The sequence below is a fragment of the Carettochelys insculpta genome, chromosome 24 (genome assembly GCF_033958435.1).
Source record: "Carettochelys insculpta isolate YL-2023 chromosome 24, ASM3395843v1, whole genome shotgun sequence".
In the NCBI taxonomy this organism is placed as follows: domain Eukaryota; kingdom Metazoa; phylum Chordata; order Testudines; family Carettochelyidae; genus Carettochelys; species Carettochelys insculpta.
Window position 1 is genome coordinate 20,014,653 of NC_134160.1, and position 21,278 is coordinate 20,035,930.

General features: G+C 45.0%; 1 protein-coding gene across 5 annotated transcripts in view; it reads right to left on the reverse strand.

The window, feature by feature from the left end:
* ZMPSTE24 (zinc metallopeptidase STE24) overlaps window positions 1–21,278 on the reverse strand; it is a 106,473-nt gene that overhangs the window by 33,732 nt on the left and 51,463 nt on the right. For all 5 annotated transcript variants that reach the window (XM_074976520.1, XM_074976519.1, XM_074976518.1 and 2 more), the window contains 2 exons: window positions 20,628–20,780; window positions 6,999–7,140 (listed from right to left, as the gene is read on the reverse strand). In XM_074976520.1, the coding sequence (XP_074832621.1) occupies window positions 6,999–7,140; window positions 20,628–20,780 (295 nt within the window). The remainder of the gene's footprint in view (window positions 1–6,998; window positions 7,141–20,627; window positions 20,781–21,278) is intronic.

Genomic DNA, 21,278 nt, shown 5'->3' on the forward strand with positions numbered 1-21,278 from the left:
ATTCTCTTACCACCCTAATCTCCAATGATTTAGAAGAAATAGTACTGGAAAAAAAGTAACAATTTAAAAAGTCACCTGGTCAAGATATCTGCTAGTGTCAGGGTTTTACACCCTTCTTAGAAGCAAATGGTACTAGAGGCACACTATTGGATTGATCATGGATTTGATATGAGAGAGAGAGAGAGAGAGAGAGAGAGAGATTTGACAGCTGGAAGCTTACCTTACCTTACATAAATTCAACCCTTAGTTAAAAGATGCGATGTCCTAAGTATGAGGTATGTTAAACACTGAAATAGTTTACCAGCAGAAGTGATGGATCCCACATTGCTTAAGAACATAGGAATGGCTATACTGGGTCCAAACAAAGTTCCAACTAGCCCACTATCTTGTCTTCCATAAGTGTTCAATGCAAGATGCCCCAGAGGGTGTGAACAGAATAGGTAATCATTGAGTGATCACTCTCCTGTTGTCCATTTGTAGCCTTTGGCAAACAAAGGCTAGAGACAACATTCCAATTCATCCTAGCTAATAAGTACTGATAGACCTAACCTCCATGTATGTATCTGGCTTTTTTTTGAACCCGTTCACTAGTCTAAACATCATTCTCTGGCAAGGAGTTCCACAGGCTGACTGTGCACTGAGTGAAGAAACACTTCTTTTTTCTTTTTTTTAAACCTGCTACCTATTAACTTTATTTCTTGCTCCCCATGTTCTTACATTATGAGAACAAATAACTTTGCCTTATTCACTTGCTCCATACCTGCCATGATTTTATGGAACATTATCATATCCCACTTGTTTCATCTTTTCTAAGCCGAAAAAGTCCCAGTCTTTTTAATCTGTCTTCATATGGCACCTGTTCCAAACCCTAACCATTTCTGTTGCCCTTTTCTGAATCTTTTCAAAGGCCAACATATCCTTCTGAGGTTATGCAACAACATCTGTATGCAGTATTCAAGATGTTGATGTGACTTACTTGACTTAAACCCTTGTACTCAAAGTGGAGCATAGGTCATCTACAAGTCTCCTCCACTTCACTCTGTCTCAAGACAAAACTTCTAGCTGACTCCAGGATACCCCAGTTGTTGTCCTTCAGTCTCAGGAGATCTTTTCCATGCTGTCTGAGGTCTTCCTCTTTTGCTTTTTCCTTGTGGGTTCCAAACGACAGCTTGACAGTGTATGCTACATGATGGTTTTCTGAGAGTGTTACCCTAGCCATCCCCACTTCCTTCTTGTTTGAACATTAAGTGGTTCTTATCCTGCTCTGTTCCCAAGCTCCTCATTTCGAAGTGTTTGAAATTACATTCTATCTACTGAGCTGTTCACTGCCAAGATGTTGGCATAGCATGGATTTATAGAGGCAGTAAGATATTCTCTGTCTTATTGTCTATCCCTTCTTTAATGATTCCTAACACGCTGCTTGTTTTTTTCACTGTCGCTGCACATTAAGTGGATGTTTTCAGAGAACAATCTATAGCGACTCCAAGATCTCACTCTTGAGGGGTTATAACTAGTCTCCATCATTTTGTATGTACAGTTGGGATTATTTTTTCCAACATGCATTGCTTTACATTAAATTTCATTTGCCATTTTGTTGCCCAATCACTTAGTTTTGTGAGATGATCTGATTGGGCCTCATGGCCTTCCTGCTTAGGACATTTCGGTGTGGGAAAAATGAATGACAATGGACAGCGTCTCCTTGAACTGTGCACGTACCACAATCTGTGCATCACAAACACATTCTTCCGAACGAAGCCACAGCACAGAGTGTCGTGGAGACACCCACGCTCAAAGCACTGGCATCAACTACATGTGGTCATGACTAGGCCTCAAAAACGTCCTTCTGACATGCAGCTATCATAGTGCTGACTGTGATACAGATCACTCGCTAGTTTGCTCCAAGCTCAAGCTGAGACCCAAGAAGCTGTACTGCTCTAAACCTGCTGGAAGGCCCCACATTGACGCCAGAAAGACGGCAAACTCGGAGAAAGCTGAAAAGTTCAGGGACACCCTCCAGGAAAATCTGCGCAGCGGCCCTGGGGGCGCCGATGCGACATCCAAATGGCAACATCTGAGGGATACAGTTTACAACACGGCCTTGTCGGTGTTTGGAAGAAGAGCTAGAAACACGAACGACTGGTTCGAAGCTAACTCTGATGAGATGATTCCAGTCATTGAAAAGAAGTGCACTGCACTCCTGGAGTACAAACGCTCACCGAGCCAGAGTACCCAGCAAGCGCTTAGAGAGGCCAGAAGAACAGTACAGCAGACAGCCAGGCGCTGTGCCAACAACCACTGGCTCCAGCTATGCAGCAGCATCCAGACCTGTGCCGACTTTGGTAATCTCAGAGGAATGTACGAGGGCATGAAGAAGGCATTAGGACCCACCCAGAACAAGACGGCACCTCTGAAATCCAAATCTGGTGAAGTCATCGCTGACAAAGCCAAACAGATGGAGCACTGGGTTGAGCACTACTCCGAGCTGTACTCATGCGAGAACGTTGTAGTTGACGCAGCCCTCGATGCCGTCGAGCTCCTACCACTATTGGACGAACTGGATCAAGAACCGACTGTGGATGAACTGAAGAGAGCCATCGACAGCACTGCAGCAGGAAAGGCCCCTGGTCAGGATGGTATACCACCAGAGGAAATCAAATGTGCCACGGACACACTCCTGGAACCCCTACATGAGCTACTGTGCCTGTGCTGGAAAGAGGGTGAGGTTCCACAGGATATGCGCGACGCTAACATTGTAACATTGTATAAGAACAAAGGAGACAGAAGCAACTGCAACAACTACCGTGGAATCTCCCTCCTAAGTGTCACTGGTAAACTGTTTGCTCGCGTCATCCTCGGCAGACTCCAGAAGATTGCTGAGAGGGTGTACCCCGAATCGCAGTGCGGATTCCGCGCAGAGAGGTCTACCGTTGACATGGTCTTCTCTCTAAGGCAGCTGCAGGAGAAGTGCAGGGAGCAGAGGAAGCCACTCTACATAGCCTTCATTGACTTGACCAAGGCTTTTGACTTGGTCAGCAGGGATGGTCTGTTCAAACTGCTCCACAAGATAGGCTGTCCTCCACGGTTACTCAAGATGATCCAGTCGTTCCACGAAGACATGAGAGGAACCATCCAATATGACGGCGCATTATCGGATGCTTTCAGAGTCAGGAGCAGCGTCAAACAAGGATGTGTGCTTGCTCCGACATTGTTTGGGATTTTCTTCGCACTCCTCCTGAAGCATGCCTTTGGATCTTCAACAGAGGGCATCTTGCTGCACACAAGATCTGATGGGAAACTGTTTAACCTTGCAAGGCTGAAAGCTAAGTCTAAGGTGCGAGAAGTCCTCATCAGAGACATGCTGTTCGCAGATGCTGCTGCTGTAGTGTCTCACATAGAAGACCAGCTTCAAAAACTGCTGGATCGGTTCTCCAAAGCGTGCAAAGACTTTGGGCTTACCATCAGCCTAATGACGACAAACGTACTCGGTCAGGGTGTTGCTGAATCCCCATCAATCAGCATTGACAACTATATGTTAGAGATCGTCCACGAGTTCGTTTACCTCGGGTCCACCATCACTGACACCCTGTCGTTGGACACTGGGCTAAATAGGAGGATCGGAAAAGCGGCCACAACTCTGTCCAGACTCAGCAAGAGAGTGTGGAATAACAACAAGCTGTACACTCGCACCAAAATGCAAGTCTACAGAGCCTGCATCCTCAGCACCCTCCTTTATGGCAGCAAGACTTGGACCCTGTATGCCCGCCAGGAAAAGAGGCTGAACGTCTTCCACTTGCGCTGTCTCAGGCGTATCCTTGGAATATCATGGAAGGACAGAGTGATCAACACCGCCATCCTCGAGCAAGCTGGAATCCCAACCATGCACACCCTCCTCAGGCAGCGTCGACTCTGCTGGCTTGGCCATGTCCACAGGATGAACAACGGAAGGATTCCAAAAGACATCCTGTATGGTGAGCTAGCCTCTGGCAAAAGACCTCCTGGACGCCCCCAGTTGCGTTACAAACATGTCTGCAAGAGAGACCTCAGAGAGGTAGACATCGAGCTGGACAACTGGGAAGAACTAGCAGACGACTGCAGCAGATGGAGGCAGGGGTTACACAAGGGCCTTCAGAAGGGCGAGTTGAAGATCAGACAGCTAGCAGAGGAGAAGCGAGCGCACAAAAAGCACAATAAGGACTTGCCAGACACCCACTACATCTGCAAGAGATGCAGCAAGGACTGTCACTCTCGTGTGGGTCTTTATAGTCACAATAGACGCTGTAAATGAAGTCCTCAATTGAAACTTTAAAGGGCGCGATCCATAGTCTATGCAGACTGAAGGATGCCTACTACTACTAAACAAAAATGATTGATCTTCAGCTTGAATGAATGCAGAAATATCCTGGCTGTTCAGCGCACAGATACATAAGCAAAAAGAAAATGTTTAGTTAGACATGATTAGGTTATTTTTATTTTGGTATGGGGCTTCTCAGGCTGGTTGCTTTTCTTCCCTGTACTCTAAGTTCTAAACTGAATCCCAGGGAAGTAATTATCTATGTTTTAATATTAATCTAATATGCATCTAGCAACCAAGTATGTTTGATATTTTTCTATCTTTTGTTTTGTGAATAAATTACTTTTATTAAGGGAATGATTTGATTCCTGTGTACTAGAGGAGTGTGTCCGTGTGTGGTTTTTTTTTCCCCCTCCTGCCTGGATCAAAAGGTCAGTTATCAGATTATAGCTTTTTGTTTCCATGTTATCCCCTAAGGAAAGGGTGAAGCTTGGGGGTTACCCCACAGGGAGATCTCCAACGTGTCTTCATGGGTTTTAAGGGGGGGCTTTCCCACTTGGTGGTGGCAGCAGTATCTCCCAGTACCAGGGAAACTGTGATCTTGGGGAGGCTCTTTTTTGGAAGAGGGGGGAAAAAAAGAGAGGAGCCTATAGAGGAGGCATGGTATTTTAAGATTTTTGCGGGCCCCCACGTTCTGCACTCAGCGTGCCAGTGTGCAGAGGCAGCTTTGATTCCCCACTCAGCTGCTGGGCTTCTGCTTTCATTCTCTCCTACACATAGATTCTTGATAAGGGTTTTTATTTAAGCCAGATGGTTTAGGTTTTTGTTCAGTTTAAAAGCAGTTTTTCAGAATGCCAAGTGTGTCTAGCCCCCTCCAAACACTTCCACAAAACTCACTGTTAGCTGCTCCTGTTCGCTAAGGTCCCTAGTCACTTACTAGAGGGCTTTATATAGCCCTTGCCCTTCTGATAGCCCTGGTTAAGTCTTGATGGATGAACACATGATTACGTTTCCAAACCTCCTTAAGAAACTCACAGCTTCCAACTGCTAGCCTGAGCACAAGGATCTTCATACAAATAGCTCAGCACATAGACCTACAAACAAACAAACAAACAAACAAACAAACAAACAAACATCTCTGAGGCAAGCAACTATCATGAATGCAGCAGTTGATATACTTCAGAGCTACTGTTTAGAATACATTCAGCTATACTGGGTATGCCTTTTCAGCTAAGAATGTCTCATGGAGATGAACAGACCAATCAACACCTCTCTGACCCTGCTACGCCACTACAGCATCTGATCAAGTGAGTCTTTGCTGACGAAAGTTCATGCTCAAAACTTTTGTGTTAGTCTATAAGGTGTCACAGGACCCTTCGTTGCTGTTACTCTTCTATTAGATACTTAAAATTTTTGGTAACCACCATACAATAAAACTATCAAGATTATAGGATGTGGACAATGTCTGAGATTCACCTCACTGGCCCTGTCAGCAATTATTTGCTGCAACATTTCAAAGTATGACCATCATCCCCCTTGTACTATAACAAAATGTACAGGATGGGGAAAGGAGCACTGAGGAATCATCTATATATAGATATGTATCTTTTTTGTTTAAAAGACATTACTTTGTTAAGGGAGTTAAGGTTACCAGTGACAGTTTGTCACCTTCCAAAACATCAAATTCAGCAAAATTTATACTTCTAAAAATCAGGAAATATGGAATTAAAATAGACGTCTACACAATCTCAACTCTGCCCTCTTCAAGCAATGCACCACAACACACACACGCACTCCCACTCTACCTCGATGTAACTGACAGGTGCTACACTCACATGCCCTGTGCTCAAATACTGAGCCTACTCCATTGGCAGAATAAGAGTCATGAAGAGACTAAGTCTCATAAATTGACCGCGTCACTTTTCTGGATAGACATGCCAAATCTACGTGCCTGTCTAACCACTAGATCTGACACCCCCTCCAGAGACAGGAACAAAACACAGAAATCCTAACTTACAATATTCTTCTAATAAATAGTTGTGAAAAGCCACAGACAAAAGGGTATCACACCCCATCTACTGGCAGAATCACACAGAAGGTAACAGTCTACTACTACTCCCTTACCCCAAATAGAAGAAGCCTGTGCTGTGAACTAAAGGTCTTTGATTCTGACTATTGATGACACATGTGGGGCTGATATGTTTCCACCTGGTGAATTTTTAGAGAGGGGTTTAAACCTAGGAAAGCATAGATTTTTGTATAAATGAATGTTAGGGCTGCAATGTCAATGCTTGAAAGTTAGGAAATCCCAGAAAAATAGTTGCCATACAACCTTAATTTGACATCCTTGTGCATATGTATTATAGCATTGCCTTTGATCACAGTAAAAGAACGTCATCCATAGGATACCTGCGCTTCAGTGACTGTAGAAAATGGATACTTAACAAGGTACAGGGATAAGAACTTACTTTAGTTTAAGGTAGTGAACCAGGACCTAGGAGGCCTGGTTCTACTCTTTGCTCTACAATGTATTTCCTATGAAATGCTGAAAATACAAACACACAAAGAGGGGAGGGGGGAGAAGAGCACATGACCTGACCTAAAACACAGGAGTTGGCAAACTTAAATAACTTGCAATAAACAAAACTGAAAGGAAACTAAACAGGCGTTTATGAACACCATCTGTGTATTTACTTAAAAGTCTCACCTTCTACAACATAGACCTTAGTCAAAGGAAAATCAATGCTCTTGGCCATAATTTCAATTGCTTGTTTAAGCTCTCCCTCAGGAAGTGGAATAAATTTATCAAACAGAGGAGCAATGTAGTCTGCATATATTGTGACAAGAACCTGCAAAGAAATATAGAAGTTAAAATCAGGCATAGAAAATGAACTATACCAGAACTAAATCTTAAAACCAAAGAACAATACTTCCATTTCTAGATTTCATAACACCGGTTTGGAGTAAGAAACCTCCTGCAGAAGGTGATATTAAGGAGCCATTTAGAAGATTATGCAGATTAAAAATTAGGCCTGTTCTCATTACAGCAAAAAAAGTCTGCAGTCCTTGAAGACTTCCTCTGTTTGGAACAACTGACCTAAACATAATTTAGATGTAAGTGTCCTTTCAATTTTTTTTAAAAAGCAGACTAAGTTTTCCATTACTCCTCCTCTGACCCTTTCATAAGACACTCTCATTCTAAAAACTATGACTTTTACTCTGAAAGCATGGGAGGATAGGTTTCAAGGTGTTCCCCACTGCCAGCATTTCAGTTGATTAGGGAAAGGGCCTTACAGGTTCAGTGTGCACTTTTATGCCTATAGCCATAAAAAAGTAAGTTACCTACTTTTCGTAACGGTTGTTCTTTGAGATGTCAACTACATTTTAGGCAGGTACGTTCCCATGTGCACAGTTAGAGACTTTTGCCTTAACACTATCCATAGGGTCATCTGTGAACCCCCACTCGAGTGCTGCCCTCATGCATCATTATATTAGATGTCACCAATCCAATGCCCAATTGTGAAACAAACTGATAAATTAAACAGTAACAGCCCAGTTCCCTCTTGCCAGTAACTCCAACAGAGTGATAGGAGGGCAGGTAATGGAATGGGCAAGAGCAAAGCATCTCAAAAAACAATTACGAAAAATAGGTAACTTTTTTTTCCTTCTTTGAGAGCTTGCTCATGTCAATTCCATATTAGGTGACTCACAAGCAGTATCAACGGAGGTAGTTTCAGAAATTTACAGTACTGCCCTACCAAAACCAGTATCATCATGGACCTGCTGGATGAGATGTGGGATGCAAAGATATGACCGGGGTCAGCAACATCTCCGATGTTGAGCACCAAAATTTGACCTTTTGACCTATATGTATGGGCTGACTGCCGGTGATACTTTTTAAAAGTCACTAATAGTCCTACAACAACTTCATTAATAAACATGCAGAGCTTCACCATTTAGGTGGTGGTTGGTAGCATGAGCTGGTCTTCTGTTAATCCACAGGCAACATGGTTTTGAGCAAGCTCCCAACTGCATGGGGGAGGAGAGGCGGGGCTAAGCTCCCACCTCACATGATGATGAAAATTGGCCCCCATGCCACTCTTGACACCTGTGCTGGGGGTTCTGACCCCGGTATAGATGGATGAAAGCAAAAGCAAATAGGCACCTGAGCCAGAAAAGCTGGCAAAGAGACCTGCACTCTGGTCGAGTGGATGGTGACCCTGGTCGAGTGGATGGTGACCCTGGTCAGGACCAACACCTTTGGATGATTGTTGGAGAAGCAAATGCAGGTGATGATCCAAGAAGAAATTCTTTCAGCAGCCACAGAGTGACCTTTTACTCTGTCAGCCACCATGACAAACAACTGCAGGCCTTTATGGAATGCCTTGGTCTCGATGATGTAGAAGACTAGAATCCTCCTAGTATCCAAGTCATGCAGTCTACCATCTTCCTATAACTTATGCAACTTTGGAAAGAAGACCAGTAAGTAAGTGTCCTGGTTTGACAGGTGTGATCTCAGCTGGACTGTGTCCTTGGTGCAGGCACAGACCAGCTGATGGGTGGGGAGTGGGAAGGACAGAATGGTAGAGGTGCAAAGGGGGCAGTTCCTCTGTGGCCAGAATTTCAAAGGGGCCCAGAGCTCCAGCCATGACTACAATAGCAGCAGCTGGAACTCTGGGCCAGTTTGGGCCTGGCACTGTGGAGGGCTGTGCCACCACTCTGCATGTGAGCAGGGCAAGGTGGGAGAAGGCAGCTAACTGCCCTAAGTTCTGCCCCCTCCGCCTTGGCCCTACCATTCTGGGGATGCGGAGCCGCACCTCCACTTACCATCTTGCCTCCCAGTGGCTGTGTGGCACCACCGTGAAGACAGTTCTGAGGTAAGCACCCAAATTTCTGAGACTCAGCAGGCTGAAGTCACTGCAAACAGCAATATAATCTTTCAGGAAAGGAGGAGAAATCAGGACGTCAAAGGCTCAAAAGGATGACTTGTGAGCTGTGATAACACAAAGTTCGAGAACCATGGAGGAATGGGACCCTACCGTACAGGAAGAAGGCAAACAATTGATCTGCCCTCAGGCCATGGATGGAAGGCCAAGAAAGGTACCAGGTGGACCTTGATCAATGAAAGGGACAAGTCCTGGAATTTGAGATGCAGAAAGTAGTCCAGAATGAGCTAAAAACAAGGCTTACTTGGGCATGACACCTTTAGTAGAAGTCCAATAAGAGAACTGCTTCCACTTGGTCAAGTAGCTCACCCTGGTAGAGGGCTTCCTACTTCCCAAAAGAATCTGTTGGACATTAGTCAAGCACTGCTTTTCCTACTCATTCAATAAACGAGTGAAGCAGACAGGGGGCTCCAGACAGGGGAGTTTTAAGAGGGAAAGAAAGATCCTGTTGCTGAAGAGGCTGCCCAGTGAGTGAACTACCATTTGGTGAGAGTGAGGTTGCCTGACTGTTTAAATTTTTAATTCTCATTGCAGGTGATTTCAGTTTCAGTTACTGTGGCAGTTGGGACAGTGAGCCCTTGTTCCCTTGATTGCCTTTGATCGGCCTTCCCCTGTGTGACTAACAAGGGGGAGGCTTGACTGAGGTTTGTAGGCTTTATAAAGCCAGAGTCAGACCAACCAGGGGAGTGAAGTGGACAGAGGGCTGCAGACAGGGTAGTTTGATAGAGGGAGTGTGACAGAGGGATTCTGCTACAGTTAGGAAGACCTGCAACACTGCTCCTGTCTCTTCCACCTGTGCCTACAGTCACACAGACCTCCTGACCAGGGATGCCTCTACCCAGACCTGTGCTGTGGTTTTGCAGGGACTGTGACTTGCAATTCCCACCTACTGAAGTCCAGGCTTTGGAGATCATCCAATGTGGAAGATGTCTTCTGGTAGAAGCTCTCAGGAAGCAGGTGGTGGAAGCTAGGCTTAGGACTCCACAAGCAATTTCTGGACAGTATTCATGTGAAGAAAGCTGACGTTAAGATAGCTATTCCACCACAAAAAGAGAACTGACACAGCATCAGTGGAGGTGGAAATGGCTCAGGGGGCACACTGGCAGCTGGTAACTTCTGGAAGTGGGCAGTGCTCCACTTCTGCTCCCAAACCTCCCACTGTGGTACCAGGAAACTGTTACGCCATTCTGGATATGGGAGATAGAGGAGATAAAGAATCACCCCTACAGCAGAAGGAGAGAAGCCTTGCACCCCCAAGGCTGGGAGGTCTGCTGCCACCACAAGAAAGAAACGTAGGATAGTGGTGGTAGAAGGTTCTCTTTTGAGGGGGATGGAGGCACCCATCTGTTGCCCTGACATGTAGTCCCAGGAGGTATGCTTCCTGCCAGGAGCCCGTATCCAAGATGTTATGAAGGTGCTGTCGAGGATTATCCAGCCTACTACTCCATGCTACTCATCCATGTCAGCATGAATGACAATGCAAGGTATAACCTTGAGTAGATCAAGCATGACTACAGGGCTCTGGGAGTATGGGTGAAGGAGTTAGGAGTTGAGGTGGTGTTCTCCTCAATCCTCCCTGTCAAAGGTAGGGGCCAATGCAGAGACAGGTGCATCCTGGAGGTGAATGCCTGGGTGGGAGGATGGTGTCACTGGGTGCACTCTGGCTTCCTTGATCATGGGCTGCTGTTTGATGAAGGACTGCTAAGCAGGAATGGAATTCACCTTTCAAGGAATGAGAAGCCTGTATTTGGATCAAGACTGGCTAACCTAGTGAGGAGGTCTGTAAACTAGATGTGACAGGGAGAGGTGACCAAAGCCCACAGGTAAGTAAAAAACCTGGAGACCCAGTAGTTGGGTTGGAAACGGGAGGTATCATGGGCTACAACAGCAGGGGGAAAAAAAGGGACTAGGCAGAATTGGGGGACAAAAGCAAAACAGTATCTTAGATACCTATATGCAAATGCAAGAAGCATGGGTAATAAGCAGGAAGAACTTGAAATCCTAATAAACCAACACAAATATGACATAATTGGTATCACAGAAACTTGGTGGGATAATACACAATTGGAATACTGGTAGAGCAGGGTACAACTTACTCAGGAAAGACAGGCAGAGTAAAAAGGGAGGTGTTGCCTTATATATTCAGAATGTGCACATCTGGACTGAGGTGGAGATGGATGCAGGAGACAGAAATGTTGAGAGTCTCTGGGTTAGGTTAAAAGGGGTATCAAAAAACAAACAAACAAGGGTGATGTCATGTTAGGGGTCTACTACGGACCAAGCAACTAACAAAATCATCCAAAATACATGATTTGGGGGTGATGGGAGACTTCAACTATCCAGACATATGGTGGGAAATTAACACAAATGAGGCACAGAATATCGAGAAAGTTCTTGGACTGCATGGATGACAATTTTTTGTTTCAGAAGGTAGAAAAAGCTATTAGGGGGGAAAGTAGTTCCAGATTTGAGTTTAACAAAAATATGGAGGAACTCGCTGAGAATTTGAAAGTGGAAGCTAGCTTGGGAGAAAGTGACAATGAAATCAGAGAGTTCATGATCTGGAGAAATAATGAAAGAGAGTACACCACAACAGAGACAATGAATTTCAGGAAAGCTAATTTTGGTAAACTCAGAGAGCTAGTAGGTAAGGTCCCATGGGAAGCAAGATCAAGAGAAAAAACAACTGAAGAGAGCTGGCAGTTTTTCAAAAGGGATATTATTAAGGGAGCAAAAGCAAGCTATACCTCTGCATAAGAAAGATAGAAAGGAAAGATCTCCTTCGCTTAGGTAGGAGATCTTGCAGGGTCTCAAAATCAAAAAGGAGTCTCATAAAAAGTGGAAATTAAGTGAAATTACCAAAGATGAATATAAGCAAACAATACATGTATGCAGGGGCAAGATTAGAAAGGACAAGGCACAAAACAAGCTCAAACTACCTAGAGACATAAAGAGCAACAAGAAGTCATTCTATAAATATATTAGAAACAAGAGGTAGACCAAGGACAGGGTAGGCCCACTACTCTGTGAGGAGGGAGAAACAGTATCAGGAAACTTGGAAATGGCAGAAGTGCTTAATGACTTCTTTCTTTTTGTCTTCACCAAGAATGCCGATGCAGAAATGTCTAATATAATGGATGCTGGTGGGAAGGGGGTAGGTTTAGAGAATAAAATTTAAAAAAAAAAAAAATTAAAAATTACTTAGAAAAATTAGATGTTGACAAGTCACAAGGGCCTGATGAAATGCATCCTAGAATACTTAAGGAGCTGACAGAGGAGGTTTCTGAGCCCTTAGCTATCATCTTTGACAAGTCCTGGAAGTTGGGAGAGATTCCAGAAGACTGGAAAAGGCAAATATAGTGCCCATCTATAAAAACAGAAAAAAGAACAACCCAGGACCAGTCAGTTTAACTTCTGTCCTATGGGAAAGATAATGGAGCAAATAATTAAGGAATTAATCTGCAAACATCTGGAAGAAAACAAGGTTATAGGTAACAGCTAGCATGGATTTGTAAAGAACAAATCATGTCAGACCAATCTGATAGCTTTCTTTGCGGGATTACAAGTTTTGTGGATGGGGAGAAGCGGTGGATGTGGTATACCTAGACTGTAGTAAGGCATTTGCTACTGTCTCACATGATCTTTCAATAAACTCAGCAAATACAACTTTGATGGGGCCACTATAAGGTGGGTGCATAACTGGCTGGATAACCATTGTCAGAGAGTAGTTATTAATGGTTTGCAGTCATCCTGGAAGGGCATAACAAGTGGAGTTCTGCAGAGATCTGTTTTGGGACTTGTTCTATTCAATATCTTCATCAATTATTTAGATATTGGCATAGGGAATATGCTTATGAAAGTTTGCAGATGATACCAACCTGGGAAGGGTTACAACTACTTTGAAGGATAAAGGTCATAAATCAAAATGATCTGGACAAACTGGAAAAATGGGCTAAGGCAAACAGGAAGAAGTTTAATAAGGACAAATGTAAAGTACCCCACTTTGGAAGAGAAAAACATCTTCATACGTATAGAATGGGAAGCAATTGTCTAGGAAGGAGTACTGTGGAAAGGAATTTAGGGGTCATAGTGGATCACAAGCTAAATATGAGTCAACAGTGTGATGCTGTTGCAAAAAAAGGAAACGTGATTCTGGGATGTATTAACAGGAGCGCTGAGAGCAGGACATGAGAAGTTATTCCTCTGCTTTACTCAGCGTTCATTAGGCCTCAGTGGGATTATTGTGTCCAGTTCTAGACAGCACATTTCAAGATGTGGAGAAGAGCAACAAGAATGATTAAAGGTCTAGAGAACATGAGCTACGAGGGAAGTCTGAAAGAACTGGTCTTGTTTAGTTTAGAAAAGAGAAGACTTAGGGGGACACGATAGCGATTTTCAAAAGTGCTATCAAAAGAACATTGTAAGGAGAAGGGAGAAAAATCTTTCTCCTTGGCAGCTGAAGATAAGACAAGGAGCAGTGGGCTTAAACTGCAGCAAAGGAAATTTAGATTAGATGGTAGGAAAAACTTCCTAACTGTCAGGGTGGTTAAACACTGGAATAAGTTACCTAGGGACGTTGTAGAATCTCCAGCACTGGAGATATTTCATAGTCGGTTAGACAGACATCTATCGGGATGATATAAACAGTGTTTGGTCCCACCAAGAGGGCAGGGAACAGGACCCGATGACCTCTTCAGGTCCCTTCCAGTTCTAGTATTGTATGAGCCCGAGAGTGCAGGGTCCAGTGTATAAACCTGTCAGATGCAGTGTCACCAGGTTTGGATGCAAAAAACTGCTGTGGTTTTGGGACAGCAAGTTCATCTTGAAAGGCATCTGGAATGGAGTTGCCATCGAAAGGTCTGGCAGTGTGCTATACCAGTGCTGGGTTTGACCAGGCCAGCATTATGAGGATGACCTTTGCCCTATCCTGCTTCATCCTCATCAAAACTCTGGGGACCAAAGAAAGAAAGGCATATATTAGAGTCCCTTGATAAAAGATGGCCATTGACCTGGTTCTGCCCTGCTTGCAGATATAGAAAAGTGTTTATTCATCATTGTAACTGTTGTTATTTGAGATGTGTTGCTCATATCTATTTGAGTTAGGTGTGCGGGCATGCATGGATTTCGGAAAGCCTTCCCCGGCAACTACCAAGAAGTCTGCAGGCCCCTGGGTTTGAAATGGCTTGGACTGAAACTGTGGTTTGAAGGATTTCTGATGTGTGACCAGGACATGCATGATTAAGTACTTCATAGTTCTGCGGGAATCCTCAAGACTGTGAAGACAGGAGTCAATTTGTGGCATAAACAACCTCAATTCAATCGAAATGGGGAGATCCTGATTTTTTTGCTGGACCTCTGGCCAGATGGTTGTCACCTGGCCACCCAGCATATGGAAGAACATGGTGTCTGTGTTGTTCATAAGGACCTGCTCCATCTTGTACTCTATATGAGGTAGGAAGGCTTGTCAGGCCAGGTGAAATCATAGAACAAAAGAGCTGGAAGAGACCTAAAAAAGCCATCGAGTCCAGCCCCCTGATCTAAGAAGGACCAAACCCATCAGATCAGCCCAGCCAGGGCTTTGTTGAGCTGACACTTAAACACCTCCAGCGATGGAGGCTCCACTACTTCCCTGGGTAGACCATTCCAATGCTTCACCACCCTCCTAGTGAAAAAGTTTTTCCTAATATTCAAACTGGACCTTCCCAACCGCAACTTGAGACCATTGTTCTGTGTCCTGCCATGCATGACCACTGTGAGCAGCCTCCCTCCAGCCTCTTTGCAGCCTCCCTTCAGTAAGTTGAAGGCTGTTATCAAGTCCCCCCTCAGTCTTCTCTTCTGCAGACTAAACAGTCCCAATTCCCTCAACCTTTCTTCATAAGTCATATGTTTCAGCCCCCTAATTATTTTGGTTGCCCTCTGCTGGACCCTCTCCACTGTATCCACATCCTTCCTATAAATGGGGGCCCAGAACTGGACACAGTACTCCAGATGCGGCCTCACCAAAGTCGAATAAAGAGGAATAATCACTTCTCTGGATCGACTGGCAACGCTCCTCTTGATGCAACCTAATATACCATTAGCTTTTTTGGCTACAACGGCACACTGTTGACTCAGGTCCAGCTTCTCGTCCACTACATCTCCTAGATCCTTTTCTGCAAAACTACTACCGAGCCAGTCGGACCCCAGCCTGTAACAATGCTTGGGATTCTTCCAGCCCAAGTGCAGGACTCTGCACTTGTCCTTATTGAACCTCATCAGATTTCTTGCAGCTCAGTCTTCCAATTTGTCTAAGTCAGTCTGGACCCTGTCCCTACCCACCAGCGTATCTACCTCTCCCCCTAGCTTAGTGTCATCCACAAACTTGTTTAGGGTGCAATCCAATCCCTCATCCAGGTCATTGATAAATATGTTGAACAGAACAGGACCCAGAACCAAACCTTGGGGCACTCCACTAGAAACCGACCGCCATCCCGACATCGAGCCGTTGATCACTACCCTCTGGGCCTGACCTTCTAGCCAGCTTTCTATCCATCTTACCGTCCATTTATTCAATCTACATTCCTTTAACTTGCTGACAAGAATATTGTAGGAGACCGTATCAAAAGCTTCACTAAAGTCAAGATAAATCACATCCATTGATTTTCCCCATCCACAGAGCCAGTTATCTCATTGTAGAAACTAATCAGATTGGTCAGGCATGACTTGCCCTTCATGAATCCATGCTGACTGTTCCTGATCACTCTCCCCTCCTCCAAGTGCCTCAAAATGACTTCCTTGAGGAGCCCCTCCATGATTTTTCCAGGGACTGATAGAAGACTGACCGGCCTATAGTTCCCTGGATCATCCTTCTTCCCTTTTTTAAAGATGGGCACTACATTTGCCTTTTTCCAATCATCCGGGATCTCTCCCGATCTCCACAACTTTTCAAAGGTAACGGCCAAGGGCTTGTCAACAACATGCGCCAACTCCCTCAGAACCCTAGGATGAATTAGGTCTGGGCCCATCGACTTATGGACATTTAGCTTTTTTAGATAGCTCCTAACCTGTTCTTTCCCCCACCAAAGGCTGTCCACCTTCATCCCACAATGCATGACTTATCGTGTTAGTCCGGGATCTGTCTTTGTCTGTGAAGACAGAGGCAAAGAAACCATTAAAGTACTTCAGCTTTCCCTACATCATCGGTCACTGGGTTAACTCCCTCATCCAGTAGGGGCCCCACGCACTCTCTGATCACCTTCTTCTTGCACGATGCCTGGAGAAACTTTTCTTGTTAGCCTTCACATTCCTTGCGAGTCGCAATTCCAGTTGCAATTTTGCCTTCCTGATAACCGCCCTACATTCTCGAGCTATACATTTATACCCCTCCCTAGACATCTGTCCAAGTTTCCACTTTTTGTCAGCTCCCTTTTTGTGCCTAAGTTTTCCAAGGATTTCCCCAGTAAGCCAGTCTGGTCTCCTACCATATTTACTTCTCTTGCTGCGCATCAGGACAGTTTCTTTCTGTGCCTTCAATAGGGCTTCCTTAAAATACTGCCAGCTTTTGTGGACTCATTTTCCCTTCATGGTAGCATCCCAGGGGATTCCGCCCATCAGGTTCCTGAAGGAGTCAAAGTCCGCTTTTCTGAAGTCCAAGGTGTGTAATTTGTTGCTCTCTTTCCTTCCTTTGGTCAGAATCCTGAAGTCTACCATCTCCTGATCACTGCTTCCCAGGTTGTCACCCACCTCTACCTTCCCTATTAGTTCCTCCCTGTTTGTAAGCAACAGGTCAAGCCACACACGACCTCTGGTCGGGTCCTTCAGCACTTGTACCAAGAAGTGAACCCCAACATTCTCCAGAAATGTCCTGGACTGCTTGTGTACCGCCGTATCAGTCTCCCAACAGATGTCAGGGTAATTGAAGTCCCCCACGATAACAAGAGCCCGCAATCTGGAAACTTCTCTCAGTTGTCTAAAAGAAGCCTCATCTACCTCATCATACCGATTTGGTGGCCTGTAGCAGACACCAACCACCACATCTCCAGTGCTGCCTACACTACTAAGCTTGACCCATAGATTCTCAACAGGCTTTTCCCCCTCTATGTACTGGAGTTCCAAGCAATCATCATGCTTTCTTACATACAGTGCAACCCCTCCTCCTTTTCTCCCTTGCCTGTTCTTCCTGAACAGTTTATACCCTTTCATGGCAGCGCTGCAGTCATGCGAGTCATCCCACCAAGTCTCTGTTATTCCAATCAAGTCATAGTTCTTGGACTGAGCCAGGACTTCTAATTCCTCATGCTTGTTACCCAGGCTTCTGGCATTGGTGTACAAACACCTTAGAAAACCAGCCGATCTCCCCATCCTCACTACTCGAACCAAGGGTCCACTTCTGTTGTACATTCCTCTTTGCATTTCTTCCCGGCCTCCAAGTTCCTTTCTACCCACAGGGTTTCGGTCACCGTCCCCCAGCAAACCTAGTTTGAAGATCTCCTCACTAAGTTTGCAAGCCTACTTGTGCAAATGCTCCTTCCTCTCTTGGTTAGGTGGACCCCATCTCTTCCCAATAATCCTTGTGCCCGGAACAGCATCCCATGATCAAAGAATTCAAAGCCCTCTCTCCAACACCACCTGCGTAACCAAGCATTTACTTCCTCCATTCGACAGTCCCTACCTAGCCCTTTCCCTTCGACAGGAAGGATGGACAAGAACACCACTTGCATTCCAAATTCTTTGACCCTTCTTCCCAGGGCCACATAATCTGTAGTAACCCACTCAAGGTCATTCTTGGCCATATCATTAGTTCCCACATGCAGAAGTAGGAAGGGGTAGTATTCTGAAGGCTTGAGCAGTTTTGTAAGGCTCTCAGTCACAACCTGAATTTGAGCTCCCAGTAAACAGCACACCTCACGAAATGCCCTGAGTTCCCTGATTTTGATATTCAAGAGTGACTGTGACTGGACAAACCACCTTTCATACTGAGATTTCCCAAGAGGGCTCCCCATCCTAGGTCCAAAGCATTGGAGATGAGGGTCAGCATGGCTGCAGCCATGAAGGGGGTGACTTCCAGAATCACTGGGGGATCTTGACTCCAAATGAGAGTTGAGAGTGCACATTCTCGACTCCTGACCACCAATCTGACAGACTTTGTCAGTTGGGTAAATAAGCTGATGCCTAAGGTAACCATACATCCCATTTTTGGCAGGACGGTCCTGTATTTGGGATGTCAAAAAGCATCCTGACCTATAAAAGGGACTAACTGTCCCATATTTACTGTGCAGGCGCAGCTGCCTGCCAGAGAGCATGTACTGTATGTCAGTACGTGCTCTCCGCAACATAGAGAGCCAGTAAGTTAGTTACTTTCCCCTTCCCAAGGCTCGGAAGAGTGGTGGGGGGAGTGCCCAGGCTGTTCCGGCCCTGCTACTTCCCCAAGGCTTAGGGAAGGGGTGGGGGTGGGGAGAGCCTGGGCTACTCTGTCCTGGCTGCTTCCCTGAGACTAGGGGGAGGGGAGGGGAAGGGAAACGCCACACTGCCTCCAGCCCCAATCCCATATGTAGCCATGGGAGATATGGTCACTCTACTGTTGCTAGTCATGCCTGTAGGAACTTGAGACAGAAGCATGTGTGTGACACCATGTAAGTGCATGCCAACATGTCACCCAGCAGACTCAGGCAATGGGGTGTAGGTGGGCTCACATAATGGCTCAGGAAGAACAATCTGGCCCTGGTGGAGTCAAGAACTGGCCCAATGAATTCTATGCATTACATTGAGGTTAAGACTGACCATTTCTCATTTATTATCAGCCCCAGGTTATGACAAGTGGAACAGACCAGATTGAGATGCCTTTGCACCTGGTCTTAGAACTGGCCTCTTTTAATCAGTCATCAAAGTACAGATAAATCTGGACTTCCTGATTGGACTCTTTTGGCTGACAATAGACCAAAGGGAATCACAGTGAACTGGAAATGGCACTGGCCCAGCATGAAGCAGAGGGAAAATGGAAACATGGAAATAAGAATCTTTAAACTGAGAGTGCTGTACCAGTCTTCCTGAATCAGGGAAGGGATGATGGAGGCCAGGGCAAACATGCAGAACACTTCACTTCTTGAGGGACATGTTAATGTGATGCAAGTCCAAAATGTGTCTGGGCCGCCCTTTTGCCTTTGGAATTAGGAAGTAAAAGGAGTAGAACGCTCTTCCTTCCTTTCTGTTTGTGGGACCTCCTCCATTTGCCCACAGATCGAGCAGGCTGTCAACTTGCTGAATGACAAGTTACTTGTGAGAATGGTCCCTGAGGAATTATGGGGATTGGGGGCATGGGATAGACAGTCTGTGATAAACTATATGGTTTGGTTCAAGGAGACTGTAGCAAGTACCCAACAGTCTGAGGTCATATAAGACCTGGCTGAGCAGAATGGGCAGAGGCATGTGAGTTAAGTATGGATCCATCGGATTGACTGGGATGTCACCCTTGGGTGCACCCTCAAAATGCTCAACACACATGAGTTTCTGGGAATGTCAGTTTGTGCAGCCCGACAGGAAGAAAACAGGTATCAACACTTATGCCTATTGGTTTTATCCTTCCTCCTGGAAGAACCTGCTCTGCAGCAGTAAGGAGGGCAATGATGGAAAGGCTTCCTGGTCTGTTATGGGATATGAAAACCCAGGAAATGGAGAGTGGCTTAGGAGCCTTTAAGGCCATGGAGCCTTGGAGTTTGTCAGCTCAGAGAAGAGCCCAGTGCCTTCAAAAGGGAGGTCCTGGATCATGGCTTGCATCTCTTGGGACATGAGCTGCATCTCATGGCCAGTACAGAGGCGACCACCCTGACCAAAGCGTCAGTAGCATCACAGACCATTTGGAGGACGGCACAGGCAAGTGGCATGCATTTATCTACCAGAGCACTGAAATCCTGAGCACAATTGTGCAGGAGAGCCCGAAACTGAAAGTATATCTATCAAGCAGGGTCTCTTGATCAGAGACCCTGAATTATAGGCTAACAATCGAATAAACATTTCTGCCAAACAAAGTCTTTTAGTATCCTAGTGCTTTGGCATGTCACTGACTTTACCCCCTCCCATCACTGTAGTGATTGTCCATGCTGAAACACTACATACTATTGTCAAAAATTCATTTGTAGTCAGACAGTTATTTCTTCTTGACAGAAAATACTTCAGTATTAGAGTAAATGTATTTTTCATTAAAATATCACATTAATGAGCATGCATGAGCATTCAGAGGAACAATAAACATGAGTTACTGCTGCTACACAAACAGTAGTAATAAGAATGTAAGGACTGACAGGGGTCCCACTACACATTTTTCTATTTTATTCAATATATTATTTTAAAACCTCAGTGCACTGTACTCCAAGAACAAATATTCAAAATGGACAAAAATAAACTGCCATACTCACCAATGAAACAACTAATGTGAACAACCAGGCATAAATGAAGAAGTAGTCACCCCCTATTTTAATAATGTAAAGCAGAAGAGAGGTCACTGGCAAGAGAATACACTGAGTCACGATAAACTTCTTGATGGCATCCTTAAAAAAAAATCCCAGTGTCTGGAAGGAAAGACAGAGAGATTCACATTGTAGATACCTAAATGGCACTGTTGGTTATTGAACTAGTCTTTCACCTGATGCTCAAAAATTACTCCAGAATACAAGTGAGAGAAGTACAACAATACTGATGTATGACACTGAGCAATGCAGGAGAGGTAAGAATTGAATGCTGAAAGAACAGTTACTTTGCTTTCAGGGACCATGGTTCTTCAGGATACATTTTCTATATGAAGTCCATTCTGGTGCACACACACCCTATGCATACAAGTTTCCCTTGACCTGAAGTATCCAATGGAGCCGCACTTGCACAGTCTCTCACCGCCCTCCTCCCACACTCATACACAGGAAGGTAGAGAGCGCACAAACAAAATGGGAATTTTTCATAATATTTTTAATACACCTATTTGTTGAGAACAAATTAACTGGCTGAATCATAGTCTCAAGAACAGAAGCTTGCCTCTTGAGGTGATGTAGGATTTTTCAAGACTTCTGAGGAAA